This window comes from Raphanus sativus, chromosome 1 (genome assembly GCF_000801105.2).
Source record: "Raphanus sativus cultivar WK10039 chromosome 1, ASM80110v3, whole genome shotgun sequence".
NCBI classification, from domain to species: Eukaryota; Viridiplantae; Streptophyta; class Magnoliopsida; order Brassicales; family Brassicaceae; genus Raphanus; species Raphanus sativus.
Genome location: NC_079511.1, coordinates 23,325,489 through 23,346,294, shown reverse-complemented (window position 1 = coordinate 23,346,294; position 20,806 = coordinate 23,325,489). Strand labels below are relative to the sequence as shown.

Genomic DNA, 20,806 nt, shown 5'->3' with positions numbered 1-20,806 from the left:
CTCAGTGAGATACCGGGTCTGAAGGATCATCACACTCAACATCTTTCCCTACAAGACCTTGTGATTCATTGTTAGTATCAACTAGGTTCTCCCAATTACGCATTACAGTCACACCAGCAATGGAATCGAATGATCTCTGTGAAATCTTTCTTTTCGTTATTGTCATTTCTTACTTGAAAGCCAAGAAACTGAATGAACGGAAAGTAGGAAGATCAAACTCTACCAAGAATGTTGAGATAAGCTTGAAATAGCTTGAAGATAAAGCTATCTATTTCCTACTGAGTTATAGAATAGGAAATAGTAAAGTCCTTGGTGTTTAGGAGTTATCTAAACATCCTTTATGTCTTATGATTAGGACTTATGTTAGGCTATAAATAGAGATACCAATGTGTGGTAATAGATAAGTGATTTGTGATTGAGAGCTTTAGTTTTTGAGTCAGTTTTCTAAAGCAATAAAAGAAGAGTTATTTCTTAATATCGGTTTACTTGTTGTTCTTGTTTCTACTTGGTGTTCTTGATTCTACACGTGGTATCAGAGCAAACAAGAAGAGATGGGTGAACTTGTGACCTCTCCGGAGGCTATAAAAGATGGAGGTCCGAGCACAATTAAGTGCCCAATGTTGAGCAACACAAACTATACAGTTTGGAGTATAAGGATGAAGCTTGCATTAGAAGTACATAAGGTTTGGGAGGTGGTAGAAGAAGAAGACGCAGCTAAGGGAGATAAGAATGCAATGGCCAAAGCTTTGCTGTTTCAATCTATACCAGAATCAATGATTCTACAATTTGGAGAACTTACTACAGCAAAGAAGGTATGGGAAGCGATCAAGGCACGGCATGTAGGTGCAGAAAGAGTTAAAGAAGCAAGATTGTGTACCTTAATGTCTGAATTTGATAGACTCAGGATGAAAGATGATGAGACCATAGATGACTTTAGTGGAAAGATTTCTGAGATATCATCAAAGTCCTCGGCATTAGGAGTGGTTATTGAAGAACCTAAGCTCGTAAAGAAATTCTTGTCATCACTCCCGCGCAGAAAATATATTCACATGGTGGCGTCTCTCGAGCAGATGTTGGATCTAAACAAAACAGGTTATGAAGATATAGTAGGAAGGATGAAAGCATACGAAGAGCGTATACGAGATGAGGATGAATCACGTGATGATCAAACCAAACTTATGTACACAAACAACGAAGGGCATCAACAAGGTCAAGATCAACGAAGAGACTATGGGAGAGAGTCCAACAGAGACTATAATCGAGACTACAACAGAAACAGAGGACGAGGAGGAAGATCATACTATAACAGAGGACGAGGAAGAGGTCGTAACAACTGGACAAGAGATCCAAGTAGTATTACTTGCTATCGATGCGACAAGGTTGGTCACTATGCGAGTGATTGTCCAGACCGTTTGTTGAAATTACAAGAAGCTCAAGAGAATAACAGTGAGACACATAATGCGGATGAGCTTATGATGCACGAAGAAGTCTATCTTAATGAGAAAAACTGTGTACCAGAGAAACATGAGAGAAACGAGGATGTTTGGTACCTAGATAATGGAGCAAGCAACCATATGACGGGTGACAAGAGATATTTTTCGTTGCTAGACAGTGCCATCACAGGGAAGGTAAGATTCGGAGACGACTCAAGGATCGACATAAGAGGAAAAGGAACTATAAGCTTCACAGACATGAATGGTGAGCCAAGAAAGATGACGGATGTGTACTACATACCAGATTTAAGGAGTAACATAATAAGCTTAGGTCAAGCTACAGAAGCTGGTTGTGATATAAGGCTCAAAGGTGATAATCTAACCATGCATGATCAGCAAGGTAAGTTACTAGTTCGTGCACAAAGACGAAGAAACAGGCTATACAAGGTCCGTTTGGGAATCAGAGACATCGAGCAATCCTACCTAACAGAGATAAACGAGTCAAATCAGTGGCACGCAAGATTGGGGCATGTAAACCTTGCAACTATGAAAGCAATGATTCAAAAGGAACTTGTGACAGGCGTTCCAAACATAAGTGTCATCAGCGAAGTCTGTTCTAGTTGTATGCTTGGGAAACAAGCAAGGCAAACATTCCCTCAAGCCACTAGCTATCGAGCAGATAAAGCACTCCAGCTCTTACACGGAGATCTCTGCGGTCCTATAAACCCTTGTGCAGCAGGAGGAAGTAAGTATATCTTTGTCGTGATTGATGACTACTCAAGATATATGTGGACTATCTTGTTGAAAGAGAAGAATGAGGCGTTTCAAAAGTTTAAACGGTTGAGAGAAGTAGTAGAGAAGGAGACAGGAGAAAAAATAATGACCTTTAGGACTGATAGAGGTGGAGAATTCGTGTCCAGAGAGTTCAATGATTACTGTGAAGTTGCAGGTATCAGAAGACATCTCACGGCTCCTTATACGCCGCAGCAGAACGGAGTAGTCGAGAGAAAGAATCGGACTTTAATAGAGATGACGAGGAGCTTACTAAAGCATATGCATATGCCTAATTATCTATGGGGAGAAGCCGTACGACACGCCACATATCTAATAAACAGAATCACAACTAGAGCGTTGAAGGACATGACTCCATACGAGGTCTATCGAGAGAAGAAACCAAACATTAGTCACCTGCGTATTTTTGGTTGCATCGGATATGCGAAGATTGTGAAACCACAACTGAAGAAATTAGAGGATAGAGCCTGTGTACTTGTTCATCTCGGAACGGAGCCGGGATCAAAGGCTTATCGAATGTTGAATCCAGAGACAAAGAGAATAAGTGTGAGTCGGGATGTAGTGTTTGATGAAACAAAAGGCTGGAAATGGAGCGAAAAGGACAAGGAGTTGAAAGAAGATTTTATAGTTGATTTGGGAGAGTTCGGAAATCATGGAGTTCAGCAGATTACATCTCGACTTGAAGAACAGAGTAAAACAGAGCAACTTACAGAACAGAGCAAAACAGAGATTAAAACAGAGCATCAAACTGATGAAACCACTGAAGGATCTGAGTCTAAAGATGAGACGACAGAGTTAAAAAGAAGCGAGAGACAGAGCATAAAACCGAAGTATCTTGAAGACTATGTCATGGTTGCTGAGGAAGAAGGAGAATTACTACTGTTAAACTTAAACAACGAACCAATCAACTTTGAAGAAGCAAGCGAACGTGAAGAATGGATAGCAGCTTGCAAAGACGAGATAGCAAGCATAGAAAAGAATAGAGTCTGGGATTTGGTTGATCTTCCATATGGTGTAAAACCAATTGGACTACGTTGGATCTTTAAGATCAAACGTAATTCAGATGGATCGATTAATAAGTTTAAAGCACGCTTGGTAGCTAAAGGATACGTTCAACAGTATGGGATAGATTTTGAAGAAGTATTTGCTCCTGTGGCACGACTTGAGACAGTAAGACTACTAGTTGGAATGGCAGCAGCAAGGGGATGGGGAGTGCACCATCTCGACGTGAAAACTGCTTTCTTACATGGGGAGTTAAAGGAAACCGTATACGTGACACAACCAGTTGGTTTTGAAGTGAAAGGTAGTGAGAGAAAAGTATACAAACTTAACAAAGCTTTATACGGTTTAAGACAGGCACCAAGAGCCTGGAATCATAAATTGAATCAGATACTACTCGAGCTTGGATTTTATAAATGTTCAAAAGAGCCCTCCGTCTACAGGAAGAGTGTGAGCGTTCATCTATTGGTGGTTGCAGTATACGTAGACGATCTGTTTGTTACAGGATCAAGTGAGAATGTCATTGAGACATTCAAAACTGAGATGGCTTCTAAGTTCGACATGAGTAATCTTGGAAAGCTTAGCTATTATCTTGGAATAGAAGTCAAACAGTTCGATGGAGGAATAACCTTGAACCAAACAAGGTATGCAATGAAGATTCTTGAAGAAAGTGGAATGAAAGATTGCAATATGACTCATACACCAATGGAGGCAGGTTTGAAGCTTTGTCGCTCAGACAACGAGAAGGACATAGATGCTACACGATACAGGAAGAGTGTGGGATGTCTTAGGTACTTACTTCACACGAGACCAGACTTGTCCTATGTAGTGGGAGTACTTAGTCGCTACATGTCTCATCCAAAAGTATCACACGGGGCGGCAATGAAGCAATGTTTGAGATACCTTAAAGGGACCACTGGTCTTGGACTGATATACAAGCGATCAACTCCGAGTATACCAAGACTTGTGGGATATAGTGATTCATCTTACAACACAGACTTGGACGACGGGAAGAGCATCACTGGCCACATCTTCTACTTAAATGATAGCATGATCACGTGGTGTTCACAAAAGCAAGAAACGGTTGCACTCTCATCTTGTGAGGCTGAGTTTATGGCAGGTACAGAGGCAGCTAAACAAGCTATATGGTTACAGGAACTACTTGGCGAAATCTTAGGAGAACCAGTCGTGAAGGTAACCATAAGGATTGATAATCAATCAGCCATAGCCCTTACTAGAAATCCAGTATTCACGGGAGAAGCAAACATATACATTCGAGGTTTCATTTTATACGAGAGAGTGTTGAGAAAGGGCAAGTAAACGTGGAGCACATAGCGGGGAGTCAACAGAAAGCAGATATCCTAACAAAGGCTTTAGGAAGAATCAAATTTAAGGAGATGAAGGAGCTCATTGGAATGTACGAGGTGACAAGAAATGATTTCAAGCTTAAGGAGGAGAATGTTGAGATAAGCTTGAAATAGCTTGAAGATAAAGCTATCTATTTCCTACTGAGTTATAGAATAGGAAATAGTAAAGTCCTTGGTGTTTAGGAGTTATCTAAACATCCTTTGTGTCTTATGATTAGGACTTATGTTTGGCTATAAATAGAGATACCAATGTGTGGTAATAGATAAGTGATTTGTGATTGAGAGCTTTAGTTTTTGAGTCAGTTTTCTAAAGCAATAAAAGAAGAGTTATTTCTTAATATCGGTTTACTTGTTGTTCTTGTTTCTACTTGGTGTTCTTGATTCTACAAAGAATAGACAAAGCACGAGTGTAGAAATTGGCAAAAATGTGTGTTTTCTGCTTTCTTTTTTGGATTTGTAAGATTCTTATTTAAGTGAGAGATATCTTTGGGTAACAACCCAATCATATGTTGGAACAAAAGGGGCACCCCAATAGTAATGCAGAAAATAAACCGAGAGACACAACAAAACAAGCAACCACTATGCTTTACTAGAATCTTCTTTAAACAATCTATTACAAGATCTGCTTAATTCAGCTTTTACACGTCTAGTGTTAACACCCTAACACACGCTACTGAAAGATTCCTAAGCTACACCGCTTATATATCTCCTACGTCAAGTACTTCAGTCACTGCTTCAGCACAACTCAGAACACTTCCAAGAGCTTCTCTCTCTCTCTATAAATTCAGCCTTTGTGTCTCTGTCTTCATACAGACGACTCCATAGCTATTTTATATTATTCCCCACGTTCCTGAAACCTAATTTCCAAGGCAACATGAATATGAACATCTTCCATAACAATAAGTGCAACTTTCCTTTTCTTGGAATGCACTTATTTCTTTTCCTTTAAATCATAAACTTGCTTCTCAAGTTTATTCCTCTTTCCATATCTTCAAGATACTCTCTTTCTGTCCAAGTCTGTTGACTCCAACTCAGCATCTCGACTCCACATGGTCTTCATCACTCTACAAGACGTCTTCTTCAGCAACTACGTCAGCGACTACTTCAGGGTTGACATTTTACATCAACAATCTCCCCCTTTTAGCTTTGTGTGCCAATCAAGCACAATACTGTTCTGGTTCAACAACCATGTTTCCCACCTGGAAGCTTCCATGCTAATTGTGCTTTTCTCCCTCACGGGATGTGCACCACACCATGCTTTTCTCCCCCATGAGATAAGCACAATCTACATCAAGACGTCATCCACCATACTCTTCTCCCTCAGGAGATATGCACTCCTTGTACCAGAACGTCACCATTCTCCCCCTGCTTGATTGCATACTAAGCTAAAACACAGATGCTTAAATGTCAAGCCTTATAGACAAACTCCCCCTGAGTCTATGCTTCAATCTTGTCCACTTCTCAGAAGTACTTTACCAAGTACGTCAGCACCAAGTACTACACCAGTGACATTAAGAGCACGTTATCTTCAACGCACCACACGCTCACCACGAGCACCACACGATGGCTAACTCCACCACACAAAACGTCAACTCCAATGCCATAAAACTTAGTCCACATCAGACTCCATTATGAACTACTTCAAACACTGCTTCGACACCAAGCAGTAACACACACTAAGGAAACCTCTCTCTTTATTCTACGAGGTCTATATTTCTCATAAGGCACGTATCTTCTTTCATTTTTCAAGCTCAGGCAATCAACACACGTACTCTAATATAACTCCAGCTTCATGTAACATGTTACGTACTACCTCCTGTAGTACTCCGCGAACTAATACTTATCTCCCCCTTTTTGACTATGTATGTGAACTCATCACCTCTAGATAGAAAACCACGTCTTCATTCTCCCCCTATGAGTCACATCATGGTCAAAAACTAATATGAAGATTTATATCCTCCAAAGTAAGGAGAAAATCTCATTCCACCATCTCCATAGTGATCAAATCTCCTAGACCACTTATTCCTGAGCCCAAATCCTCCATGATTAGCCCTTTGAACAGACTTGAAACACTCACGTCGAATATGTCCTTGAACTCCACAAGAATAACATATAGGACCATGTCTCCTCATACCATAAGCTTGCACCGTTTGGTTCTTCTCCCTCAATAACTTGTAACACCTTGACCTAATGTGCCCAATAACACCACAATGATGACAAACAGGCCGAAACTTCCGTTGAGTTGCACTCTTCAATCTAGAAACTCTCTCTAGAGCAGTCACCGTAGCAGTTGTCGTAGCAGTACGTGTAGCAGTCGTGTTCTTCACATCAGTTACAGTCTTCATTGTAGTCTTTCCATTGGATGTCTTTTTTGCAGACACTTTAACCCCTGGTCTTGTAGCAGACGTAGCTAAAACCTCAGTTTTTCCTGCTGATACAAAAATACCTTTAGCTGTAGAACTTTCTCCTTGATATCCAATGCCACATCGATCACTTTTTCCAATACTGAGAAGATGATCTAGCTGCTTCGTCCCACCATTCAGCATCCTCAAACCCTTCTGAGTCTCTGCAAGTTGAGCACTAATATGTCGTGCTTCTTCTTCTTTCTCTGAAGCATACTTAAGTGCTTCAGCAACTTGAGCTTCTAGCTTGACCTTCTCCTTTGTCAACTTTGAATTCGCCTCAACTTGTTTGAGCCAATTCTCATACAGTTTTCCAGACTTCTCAGCAAGATCAAAATCCCCATCATCATCATCACTTCCATATGAAGCCCCTGTCACAGATGCTGATGCAGATCCTGCCGCAGATTTCGTCTTAGAACCAGACTCAAAAGTAGTAAACGCCACCAAGTTGTTCAACTCTTCACTATCATCTGAATCAATATCAGATTCATTCTTGACGTCACTGTTATTCTTTTGCTTCAGTAAATTGTCACATTTCTTCTGAGCATTACCAAATTCATTACCCTCGAAGCTTTTGAATCTTAGTCTCTTGAAAGTTGGACACTCCCTTTTGAAGTGCCCATATCCTCTGCATTTGTAACATTGCACCTCTGTATTGACACATTGCTCGCCAGCTTCATGTCTTCGCTTTCTCAAACCAACTTTCTCATGTCCTTGCCACTTTATCATTTCCTGTAGTACTTGGTGAAGCACGCGAATCATCTTGATCACCTCATCTTCATTCTCTGATTTTTGACTTGTTGTTTCATCAACTGCCAAATTCACTTCAGTATGATTCCCCACGTCATCAAGCTCCATCTCATGAGCTTTTAACATCCCTACAACTTCATGAAAGCTGAATTTATCTATGTCAAGAGACACAAACATTGCTGCCTTATAAGCTGTGAATCTTTCTGGTAGACACCTTAAAAACTTCTTCACCAGTTTCTTGTCCTTGTATTCCATGCCCAGAACACGAGCCTCTTGTGCTAACCCACTGAGTTGAGAACTAAAATCTGATACAGATTCATGTTCTTTCATCTTCAAGTTCTCAAATTTTGATTTGAGAAAATCCATCCTTAAGCTCTTAACCTTCTCAGTTCCTTCAAAGTGTAATTGCAGAATATCCCACGCCTCTTTTGCATTCTTGCATCCTTGAATAAGATCTAGCTGCTTCTTTGTGACTGATGTAAAAATACCAAATAAAGCTTTTGCATTATGCCTTGACATATCCTTCTCACGCTTTGTCCATTTAGCCAATGGTTTGTTGACCATAACACCATCTTTATCTACTGTCTTGGGAACTTCATAGCCATCTTCTACTGATGCCCAAACATCCATATCAATACTTTGTAAGCTTGCCTTCATCTTTGCTTTCCAGTGCCCATATTGTTCTGGATCTAGCATAAACTCAACCACCATGCTTTCTGCTGTACTTTATCTTCCCTTCTTTCCTCTTGCCTTCGGGATCCTCACCAGTAACTTAGGTGACCCGCTCTGATACCACTTGTTGGAACAAAAGGGGCACCCCAATAGTACTGCAGAAAATAAACCGAGAGACACAACAAAACAAGCAACCACTATGCTTTATTAGAATCTTCTTTAAACAATCTATTACAAGATCTGCTTAATTCAGCTTTTACACGTCTAGTGTTAACACCCTAACACACGCTACTGAAAGATTCCTAAGCTACACCGCTTATATATCTCCTACGTCAAGTACTTCAGTTACTGCTTCAGCACAACTCAGAACACTTCCAAGAGCTTCTCTCTCTCTCTATAAACTCAGCCTTTGTGTCTCTGTCTTCATACAGACGACTCCATAGCTATTTTATATTATTCCCCACGTTCCTGAAACCTAGTTTCCAAGGCAACATGAATATGGACATCTTCCATAACAATAAGTGCAACTTTCCTTTTCTTGGAATGCACTTATTTCTTTAAATTTAAATCATAAACTTGCTTCTCAAGTTTATTCCTCTTTCCATATCTTCAAGATACTCTCTTGCTGTCCAAGTCTGTTGACTCCAGCTCAGCATCTCGACTCCACATGGTCTTCATCACTCTACAAAACGTCTCCTTCAGCAACTACGTCAGCGACTACTTCAGGGTTGACATTTTACATCAACATCATATAGTTTTAAGTTGTACATGTGAATCAATTGTTCTGATCGTCATTTGAGCTGGTATAACAAATTTGATATCTGAACTGGTTAAACAATAGTAGGTTATCTTTTCTTGGTCTTGATATGTCACATGAACAAAATTATCATCTATTATCTATAGTGATAGTTTTGTTTTGTAGACAGAAAGATTAGTGTTCTTTTCATAGAAGGGCCCTTATTAGTAGCAAGGAAATATTTGTTCATTTTAAAAGTCTTCCAAAGAAATCATAAATGGTGACTTTGTAATTCCTTTATTCTGACTGCGCACGAATAGAAGGAATTGATTTGTCCCGACAGTGTTGTTACTCGTGAGACGACAAAAAGAAAACAAAGAGAAAATGAGAAATTAAATTACTAGTATATGGTTGGAAATCAATGTAAAATAAATAAATGAGAGGTCAAGTGTAAAGAGTATTTCTGAAAATCTTCAAAGGAGCCGCGTAATATGGTCAAACGCTTTAAAATCAAAAGTTGGGCCCATTCAATTGGTCGGCGATTTTGTAGTGAATGAAAGTTGTAACGTGTGAACATTCCAGTACACACCCTGTGCTGGTCCTTGGAGCGTCCATATCAATTTTGTTCCTGTTGGAACTTAGTTTACTTTCTTTTTTTGGTAAATTTTTTTTTTCATATTTGATGAAGATAATATTTTCTTCGAGTTCAATACCAGCATGGGACCAATTTTTTACAATGATAAATCTTTTGGAAAAAGTTGGAAAGCATGGATTTCCGATCCTATATATTTATTATTTCATTTCCACAATGATACATCTTTTGGAAAAATTTATTTCACAAAAATCAAAATTTCCTGTTTTCTATAATTTTTAGTATAAGAATTTTTTTTTTAAAAAATAATTAAATTAATTAAGATTAGTTTAACTTTATTAAAAACTGATAGTCACAAAATGATACATTTATTAATGTATTTTTAATATTTATGAACAAGTGTATATTTGTAAAACCAATTGAATATAATATATTTTCTGTTTTAGTTTCATAAAGTTTTCTTTACTCCAGTAGTGCAAATAAGGTGGTATATAAATCAACATCTCAAGTCCAAGTTGTGATTGAAATTTTCAGCCTTTGTTTTCATTATCTGATAGTCTTTCTATAATTCATGTCCGGTAAAGCTTAACATCACATTCGAAAATACAATGTTTTGATAAGTATTTTGTATATGTATCTTTGTGTTGCGATGAACAAAAGTGATCTGTTGCACAAACATCAGAACAACCCATAATGTGATTCTTGGGAATTATGTTATTAGTATTATGAAGCTTTTGAAGATGTACTTGTTATGTGCTAAAATAGATGATTTATCTTTATTGGTTTATATTATTTTCCACCTTAATTTTCTGGTGTTTTTTATGAATCATATCTGTTATCGGGTCAATTTCGGAAAAAAAAACACACACACATATTATGTTATAGAATGAAATGGTTATCACATTGTTTGATCTGATTCTAATGCATTCCAACTAATATTAAGAATAACTAGATCATATGTTATTGTATAGACTGAAATATAAATCCAAACATATTACAGCGATTTTGTTCATATAAGCTAGAAACGAATCAAAAACAAATAAAATAGGGTAATTTACCAGTTTATTATAATTTTTATATTAATTTGATATGGAATTTCTGTTTTAATATAATATAGACTATAATAATAAAATCTATAAAATATAGCATATTTTTAATTAGCATTAATTTATAATAATATTATATTATTAATTATGAAATCAATTAATATACTATTTGAAAAACTATTTTAGTTAGATCTTGTTAGATTTTTTCCAACAGATTTTGATATAAAATTGATTTATTATTAGTATTTTTATTGATTATTAATTTTTTTAGAAATAATATATATTTGATTGATTAATGTAAATAACCAAATATGTCATATTAAATGATTAATGAAACAGTAGATAAAAATTGTATTCCTCTTCTAATAGAGAAGTGAATGTCTTAGTAAATGAAAACCAATTAAAATTTACCTAAATATACATCAACTAATATATATATATATATATATATATATATATATATATATATATATATATATATATATCTGCATGGGTCAAAATACATATATATATATATATATATATATATCTGCTTGTGGTAAATATATTTTTGGCAAATGTGTCAATGTTATGTTATGTATCATTGATTAGATTAAAATTATCACTAGTCATTCATATTTAAATAGCTCGTTGATCTTTGTATAACTATTAAAGTAAAAATTCACATTTTTATGTAAAACCCCTTGATACTTCTGTTTTTTTTTTTGGTCAATCTGGATACTTGTGTTAGTAAATAAAAAAGAGAGGATAGAAAAGGAGGGAATAATCACAAACTTTTAGGCCCAAACTTTTAGGCCCGAGAGGGAGAAGTGTCGGACCAACCTCTGGCTTGCACGTGTAGCGTCATCTCATCTCTTTTCGATCTCATCGGTGATTGCGTCTGTGCGGACTATTTTACCCTTGCCTTTTTACCATACCGAAAGATCATGGTTCAAGTTCAATTAAATGGGTTTTTCTTTTTTGCTAAAACAGTTCAATTAAATGGTCAAATTGAATTGTAATGCATTCTATATCACCACAGTATAGTATGTTTATGACATTAGTTACGTATGTACTTTTATTGTTCATTGAAGACTCGAGGTTTACCAAAAAAGACTCGGTTGGTACGTTCTTTATTTTTATTCCAACGACTAAACATTAACACATTAGTATAGAGGACCATGTGCTATTATTTTAGTCGAATGATATGATAACTAACCCGTGTTTTTGCTTTCGCTCGTGTTTATTTCATTAAGAGGAATTAGAAAACTATATAATATATACACAAAGGAATACAAATTCAGTTTGTAATGGTCTACGTGGTTAACACCGTCCATATATTATATGACTGATCTTAGTTCCATGAAATTCCGAGGTTAAAAATATATGATGTTTGATGTTTCGATGAACAGAACAAAACAAAAACTGTTACAACTAGAATGACGTAACCAGAATTGATTTAAACTCTGGTAAATGATGGTAAGCCCACGACAGTTCAACTACTCTCATTAACTCCCAAGTCTCGTATTCCATCATTTGTAAGATGAAAAGCATCATATCATTGGTGCGATTAATGCTTTCCATTAGTACAAATAGAAGTATAGAACAATAAAACACGGAAGAAACGCAAAAACTGAAAATTAGTCAAAAATATACTTCAAATGGAATCAGTAACCCAAAATATAGAAAGATACTGAAATAAATAATCTCAGGAATCATATAAATTGTTCAAAACCTAAATCACGATTTCAAATCATACGCGAGTGTAAAAATTTGAAATATCTTGAAATATTTATATCATGCAAACTGCCAATCATAATTATCATCATACTAAAACAATAAGATTATTATTTGAAATGATTTAACAGTACACAAGAACAAAAAAAACTTTTTGTCTGTCAGTAAAATAAATTAAAAACCTAAATCAATTCCACTAACCAAAGCAGTAGTGTGATATAAAAGAAAATCCAAACCAGTGGTGTAAAATATACAAACATAAAATACGATTTCTAACTATTGTATTTTATTTTCGTAGAATTTACACCACAATTTGGTTAACTAAATTTAGGTATTTGTTAAAAAGTATTTTTCAGACAAAACATTATCAAAGTATGTAAACATAATTAGGGATGAGCAAAAAAACGAATCAAACCAAGTCAAACCAAATAAACTGAATCGAAATCGATTCAAACCAAATCAAAGTCTATTATCAAATAGTTTGGTTTAAGATTTCTAACCTGAATAAACCAAACCGAAATCGATCCAAACCAAACCAAACCGAATCGACAAACCAATGTGTTTTTGTTATTATTTGAATTAAACATAATAGCAATATACAGTATAGTGAAATCCTAACATTAAAATCAATATTAGTTTTATTAACAATGTTGGATTTTCAGTTTCTATTTACTTTACTTAAATTTGGTTTGATTTTGTTCTTATAAACTTTTGTGGTTTTTAAGATTTTTGTTTCAATTTATAGTATATTTAGTTTACTTAGTTTATTTTTAAAAAGTATTGTTAACAATGTTTTCCTAATTTTTTATTTACTTTAGTTAACTTTGATATGATTATGTTCTTATAAATTTTGTGTGTGTGTGTTTTAAAAAAAATTATTTCAGTTTACATGGTTTATTTTTCATTGTCACCAACACGATGATTTCATGACAATACATTTGTATTTTAAAATATGATTTCTATTAAAAGAATTAAATTAAAAAAACTCTACTAAACCAAACAAAAACACAAATCGAACCGAATACAAACCGAATCAAAACCTCCAAACCAACCACGGATAAAATAAAATAACAGAAGTATACATCCTAAACATAATTTAGTAACAATAATGACTGGACCCAATTAAAAGTTATATTTTTTTGTTATGCAGTCATAATACGCGCTACAAAAGATATGGCAAAGACGTAAATGAGAATGAGAATAGTCAAGGAGGGGGGTAATTTGGTAAAGAAAGAGATGAGGATAAAAGTGAGAGATAAGAGAGATTATTATTCTCTCCCCTGGTGGAAAGTGGGCAGCAAGTGGTAGCAACAAAGCACTTCCCTTTTGATTCCTTTTTGCCCTCTGATCCTCTTCATATCAACTAATCTCCTGCTCAAGAAACCTCAAGAACCTCTCTCTCTCTGTAAACTTAACAAGGTTCGTCTTCTTGAGATTCTTGATTTCAAAGCTTCAATCTTCATCCTCTTTCTCCAATCAAATTCAAGTTCTTATGTCGGTTGAGTTTCTGTTCCTTCAAGTTTCAACCTATCTGCAGAATAACTTACCTTTTGTTTGATTATGCAATGAATTGATCAAGCTTTACGGTTATGTATAACAGTCTTCTTTAGCTCAGAAAATTACGGTTTAAATCTCTGAACTTTGTCACACCTTTTGATTATTTAAATTCATGTTTGGATCTTGTTTATGAGTTTTGACTATTGGGTCAGCCTTCAAACTGAATCTATCTAGATAAAGTTACAACCTTTATGGTTGTCTCTGTTCAGCTTAGGTGGTTATGTAACAGTCTTCTTTTGCTCACAGTTACGGTTTAAATCTCTTAACTTTGTCTCTCTCTATTGATGATTAAATTCATGTTTTGATCTTGTTTATGAGTTTTACGTATTGGGTCAGCCTTTGAACTGAATCTATCTATGTAAAGATACAACCTTTAAGGTTGTCTGAACAGATTTTAGGGTTCTTGTCCGAAACTAGAACTCTCAAGATCTAAGAAACTGTCTTTTTTTCTTTCTTTTTTTTGCTGGCAGATGGAGGCTACACAGAAACATATCATTCAAGATGGATCTTCAATGTTTTATCATCAACCATCTTCAGTAGTCAAGCAAATGGACATCTCTGTTCAGACCTTTGATTCTTACTGTACACTTGAATCCTCTTCAGGCACCAAGTCTCATCATCCTTGTCCTAACAACAACAACAACATCACTTCTTCAACCACAAGCTTTTCCTCTAACGGAAGTCCCGTCTCACAATCCAACAACACCAACAACAACACATCTCAGTTTTCCCCTGAAGACAACAACAACAACTCTCCTCTAAGCGGATCTTCCGCCACAAACAACAACGAGACAGAGCTCAGTCTCATGCTCAAAGACCTGGAGACTGCAATGATGGAGCCTGATCTAGAAGACACCAGCTTCAACGGTTATGAGTATGGACAACAACAACAACAACAGCAGCAACAACACAGAGCTGCTGCTTCTTCAGCTATGTACAGATCCATGGAGATGATCTCCAGAGGAGACTTAAAAGGAACGCTCTACGAATGCGCCAAAGCAGTTGAGAACTGCGATGTGGCGATGACTGATTGGTTGATCTCTCAGCTACAGCATATGGTCTCTGTCTCTGGAGAGCCTGTTCAGCGCTTAGGAGCTTATATGCTTGAAGGCCTCGTCGCTCGGCTGGCTTCTTCTGGCAGCTCAATCTACAAAGCTCTTAGATGCAAAGACCCCACAGGTCCTGAGCTTCTCACCTACATGCACATCTTGTACGAAGCTTGTCCTTACTTCAAGTTCGGTTACGAATCTGCCAACGGAGCTATAGCTGAAGCTGTGAAGAACGAGAGCTTTGTGCACATTATAGATTTTCAAATCTCTCAAGGTGGTCAGTGGGTGAGTTTGATCCGTGCTCTGGGGGCTCGTCCTGGTGGACCTCCGAGGGTGAGGATCACGGGGATTGATGATCCAAGATCCTCGTTTGCAAGACAAGGAGGGCTTGAGTTAGTCGGACAGAGACTCGGGAAGCTCGCTGAGATGTGCGGTGTGCCGTTTGAGTTTCACGGAGCTGCCTTGTGCTGCACGGAAGTGGAAATAGAGAAGCTTGGAGTTAGAAACGGAGAAGCCTTGGCGGTTAACTTCCCTCTTGTCCTTCACCACATGCCTGACGAGAGTGTGACCGTGGAGAATCACAGAGACAGGTTGCTGAGGCTTGTCAAGCGTTTGTCTCCCAACGTTGTGACTCTGGTTGAGCAAGAAGCGAACACAAACACCGCGCCGTTTCTTCCTCGGTTTGTGGAGACGATGAACCATTACTTGGCGGTTTTTGAGTCCATAGATGTGAAGCTCGCTAGGGATCACAAGGAGAGGATCAATGTGGAGCAGCACTGTCTGGCTAGGGAGGTGGTGAATCTTATAGCTTGCGAAGGGGTTGAAAGAGAAGAGAGGCATGAGCCTTTGGGGAAGTGGAGGTCGAGGTTTCACATGGCGGGTTTCAAGCCCTATCCGTTGAGCTCTTATGTGAATGCGACGATCAAAGGGTTGCTTGAGAGTTATTCAGAGAAGTATACACTTGAGGAGAGGGATGGAGCGTTGTATTTAGGGTGGAAGAATCAGCCTCTCATCACTTCTTGTGCTTGGAGGTAACTTATGCCTTTTGATATGGAGAGAGAGTTTAGATGATGTTTTACAGTTTGTTGATTCTGTTTTGTAAAAGTAAACAACTTATGAACCGAAGAAATGTTGTAATAGTAATAGTAGTAAGGTTGGTTGTTGGTGTTTAAAGTTTTTAATTTTCATAAGAAAACTATGATTTGGCATTGAAACCTTGTGACAACTCTGTTGTTCTGTTTTAATGTGTTAGATTGATGAGATTTTCTGGTTTTACGTTAGATGTTGGTCAACTCTTTTTTCTTGTCGTTATCAAGCACCGACATTAGGAAAATTGCAGATTTTCTGGGTTTTTTCCTATAAGAAATCATGAAGTTGATGTAATATTCAGTCACCTAATTGATTTGATCGAATGTCATAAGACTCTGGGTCAAGTGAACGTGGTAGACTAGTGATTTAAAAGCACTCGAGTCGGTTTTATTATGTTTTTAATTCAAAATCCGGTAAAATAAGTGTTTTATGTCATGTTTTTGTTATTAATACAAGTTGGTTTTGGGTCTGGAGGAAATTAAAAGCAAATTCTTTCTATTTAACACTCTTCCTAATTAATTAACAAAATAAAATTCAAACTCAAAGGTAAAGCGTGTAACATTGGTTTTGTCTCAAATCATGTAATCTTTAGGGTTTTTTTTTTGAATATTTTCAGGTTGAACTACTTGCCACGTTTCTAGTTAACCAATTAGAAAGTTATTAAATGTTAAACACTAATTGACCCTTGTTATACACTTGTAAAATATAGGAATTATTGAGCTAAAAATGTAAAATCAATACTTCTGAATAATAAACTAAAAAGATGTGTCAGTATAACTAAAATGTTTGAACAATTGATGGGCACAATGCGACGTCTCTTACAAGTTACAACATGAAATATAGGTTTTGTTACTTTGTGAATTGTGATTCACTGGAGTTGCCTTGTACGTCTTTGATACCAGAAGAATGGCTAATTATTGGTCAAGGTGTTTTCCTAATGTTACATTGGTTGGTGGTGAACCTAACGTGAGCGCGGATGTACTTCATTCGTAACGCTCGATCGTAATAAAATTTCATTTAAAAAAAAATGGTATTTAAAAAGTACTTGTGTATATTATGATTAGCTTCTTCTTTCTTGACACCGTACCATTATGATTAGCCACACTAGTTTGATTGTGTTTTTATATTGGTAACAAAAATATAGTCCAACCATATCAAAGAAAATGTGCGTTTGACGCGGTAATATTACGGTTAAAGAAAATGTGGTTCGGTAAAAGAGATGGCGATTTAACCAAAGTTATAATTGATGATATAAGTGGTTGTCGCCACTATAAACATGTAAACAACTGTCTAATTAATTGGTCAACCGCCTCCTCACCAATTAATCTAGTATACCTGGCAGTGGCGGAGGCAGGAATTTGTTTGAGAGGGGTCAATGTTGTAATTTTACTTAAGTATATAAATACATCCTTTTATTTGATTAGGAAAGAAAATACTTAGATACCTGATGACGTCATGATTATGTAAACACTCGTCAGACACCTAAAGTTTCCAGAAGTTTTGAGCTTTTGACCCTTGTTCTTACGGTGTAATTATAAATAGTAGTCAAAGACTTGGGTTTGTAATATCTTTGACTCTTCAAATCAGGAGTACGTACCCACAGGAAGACAACGAATGGATAAATCGTCTGGCCATTTATGTGGCGTCATCCTTACGCCATGCTGTCGAAAGCCTTTATGTCACGTGATCCCCCGCACACAAACCTGTGCGCTTATCTAGATATGTGGAAAATGTAGTATCAGTTTTCTCAAATAAAAGATATAATTGTAAATCAAATTCTGAATAAGCTGTGGACTTCTAGCTTCCTAGAACTTACATTAGTTAGTCTTGAAAATTTCAAAGTAATCGTTTTTTCTTTACCCCATCTTAAATAACAAAACGAGTAGATCGTATAGTATATCAATTGATTTGAAAAACAATTGTTATAGCATTGCCATATATATAAGTGCATCGTTGTTAAAAGCTCTGGATACAAAAGAGAGAATCAAGAAATAATATAAATATTTCGCATGCAAAAATCCACCACATGGTCCATTAACGAATCAAGAGATGATGCATTCACTTTTGTCTTTCTACCAGAACATTTCGAATTGAAACTTCTAATAAGATAGAGAGGATGATGAATTGATGACGTAAAACAAACCATTAATAATATTGGTCCAAATCATTCTTTCTTCATTCAGCTAAATTTTGTTTTTATTTGTTTCTTTTTTTAATTAAGCAAACAAAAAATGAAGTTTTTTTGTATAATCAAAATTAGTTAATTAATGTTTTAAAGGCAAAGAGAAGGCGTCCTCAAAACCAAATTAATTGACTTGTAAATCATCCTCTTAAATTTGGCCAACTGTCAAATACAACAACTCTTTCTTAAGTATATAAATACATCCTTGCCAGAGGAGAGACTTAACAAATAAAAACATATTCTTCACTAAGAGATTGAAGATGCCAATCTCAGAGGAAGCTTCTGGTAAGAAGAGGTTAGTTGTTAAGAAGCTTTTCGCTAGACAGCAGCACGAAGGCTTTGGTGCTGTTGTAAGAAGAAGCATAGGAAGGTTTGAGTTGAGATACTTCGACCCATTTCTTGTTCTGGATGAGTTCTCAGGTGAGCCATCTTTCTTTTGTTTGTCTTTGCTTGCTTCTTTCAAACCCAACTTGTCAGAGATAGCTAACAGAACATCTTTAAAACTTGCAGTTTCGGCTCCTGCAGGATTCCCAGATCATCCACACAGAGGTTGGTTTTGGTTTACCGCATATTCTACACGTAGTTTTACTCGTTGCGTTTGTGTCTACATGATATTTTTATTTTTATTTAATATTTTGAGTATTCATGAAGACATTGCAACTATATTTCATCTGCGTTTGACATTTATTTTTTTACTATTAACAAATAATTTTGCTTAAATTACTCTCTTCTATGGTTTAAATTTTGTTAAAATACTCAAGTTGCGATAAAAAAAACGATCAAGGATATAACATTAAAAAGTAACAAACAGAGTATGACTAGTAACCAAATCTATTGCTATATAACATTGTTCTTTCGCGTTTAATATTTTTTTCCTTTTCAAAAGCAGGATTTGAGACGGTCACTTACATGTTAGAGGTATTGACCTCTTTTCATCTTCAAATTCCATTTCACAAAAACAAAACGCCAAGTTTTTGATGCATTATTGGTATGTATTATACATAGGGAGAGATTTTGCATGAAGACTGTGAAGGACACAAAGGGGTAATAAGAGAAGGAGGATTACAATGGATGACGGCAGGAAAAGGCATAGTTCACTCTGAAATGCCTTCTTCTAACGCTACTGGCACTACTCGCAACAAAGGCTTGCAGCTTTGGATCAATCTTTCTTCAAAACATAAACTGTAAGCTTCTTTTATGTAAAAAATATTCATATAGGTAAATGTGGAGTGATCCATGATTTTTACTTCAAAGTGTGTGAATTCTCAGAGTAATGCCGAGTTATCAAGAGATAGAGAGCAAGGATATAGCAGAAGCAGAGAAAGATGGTGTGAGGGTGAGAATCATAGCAGGAGAATGGAATGGAGTTAAGTCAAAGATCTGCACAAGAACACCAACAATGTATTTAGACTTCACTCTCACACCTGGTTCTAAAATCTCTCAGCACATTCCACTTCACTGGAATGCATTTGTCTATGTTCTTCAAGGCCATGGCCATTTTGGGGATTCCAGGTCACAACACTCAACTGCTGCCGCGCATCACTTGCTGATTCTAGGCCTAGGTGGGGACCGGTTAGAGGCTTGGAATGGTTCTGATTCAGGTCTGCCGCTTCGGTTTATCCTTGTTGGTGGTGAGCCTATAGGTGAACCAGTGGTTCAGTTTGGTCCTTTTGTTATGAACACACAGGAAGAGATTGATCAAACCGTTGATGATTTTGAGAATTTTACAAATGGATTCGAAAAAGCTAGACATTGGAAGTCTCAAGCTGCCTCTGACTTGGGATTGTTGTTCTAATACTTAACAAATTGTTTCAATGAGTTTGTACCTTATAGTTATTCATTTTTCTTGATTTCTTCATGTCAGTTTGATTTATAATCAGTAAACCAAATTTAATTATGATCTATGGTTTTTCAGATTTCGAACTTTAATTTAGTGTAGAAAGAAATGTTAAACTCTTTTTTTTTTGTTGGGAAATAGATCTTAAATTTTATTTTCGGGAATATATAGAACGAGATCATAGTTTGGGAGACATCTTATGTTATATCATAGTTCTCGTGAGAAAATAAATCGTCGATCATATTCTAAAACATAATTGTGAATATTGTCATTGAAATATGTATATATTTAGTTAAGAAAAGGTAAACAGTTATGATCGTCGTTGAATTGAGTTGTTAATTTCCATAGCAATAAGGACAAAGAATAGTCAAACTCCATGCACGTCAATGTTTTAGAGGAAACACTTGAATCAAACTCAAACGATTGTTAAAAGAATTAAACAAATTTAAATAAAATGACTCATTTGCTCTAGGTGGTGATCAATTATCTTGATTTGGAGATGAATCCATTTGTTAATAAGAAAAAGTCGAAGGAGAGGCGTCGAATCAGTCAAGTGATCAAATACATGTATAAGTCTAGTCCAATAA

At 36.3% G+C, this 20,806-nt stretch overlaps 2 protein-coding genes across 2 annotated transcripts; both read left to right on the top strand.

Annotated features, from left to right (window-relative positions):
* The first annotated feature begins 13,767 nt into the window (after positions 1–13,767).
* On the top strand, positions 13,768–16,384 carry LOC108809104 (scarecrow-like protein 5). The gene is made up of 2 exons (XM_018581238.2): positions 13,768–13,924; positions 14,533–16,384. The coding sequence occupies exon 2, from the start codon at positions 14,533–14,535 to the stop codon at positions 16,144–16,146; it is 1,614 nt and encodes a 537-aa protein (XP_018436740.2). The 5' UTR covers positions 13,768–13,924; the 3' UTR covers positions 16,147–16,384.
* Positions 16,385–18,595: 2,211 nt separating this feature from the next.
* LOC108840435 (pirin-like protein At1g50590) lies at positions 18,596–20,284 on the top strand. Its single transcript, XM_018613265.2, has 5 exons — positions 18,596–18,802; positions 18,893–18,931; positions 19,272–19,300; positions 19,388–19,566; positions 19,652–20,284. Exons 1-5 carry the CDS (start codon positions 18,643–18,645, stop codon positions 20,175–20,177), a joined length of 933 nt encoding a protein of 310 aa, XP_018468767.1. The 5' UTR covers positions 18,596–18,642; the 3' UTR covers positions 20,178–20,284.
* Positions 20,285–20,806: the final 522 nt, after the last annotated feature.

Bases quoted from the DNA above. Each gene is read 5' to 3' on its own strand.
- LOC108809104 (XM_018581238.2), top strand. From the start codon at position 14,533: ATGGAGGCTACACAGAAACATATCATTCAAGATGGATCTTCAATGTTT.
- LOC108840435 (XM_018613265.2), top strand. From the start codon at position 18,643: ATGCCAATCTCAGAGGAAGCTTCTGGTAAGAAGAGGTTAGTTGTTAAG. The intron at 18,803-18,892 runs GTGAGCCATCTT...TAAAACTTGCAG, and splicing joins TGTTCTGGATGAGTTCTCAG to TTTCGGCTCCTGCAGGATTC. The intron at 18,932-19,271 runs GTTGGTTTTGGT...TTTCAAAAGCAG, and splicing joins CCCAGATCATCCACACAGAG to GATTTGAGACGGTCACTTAC.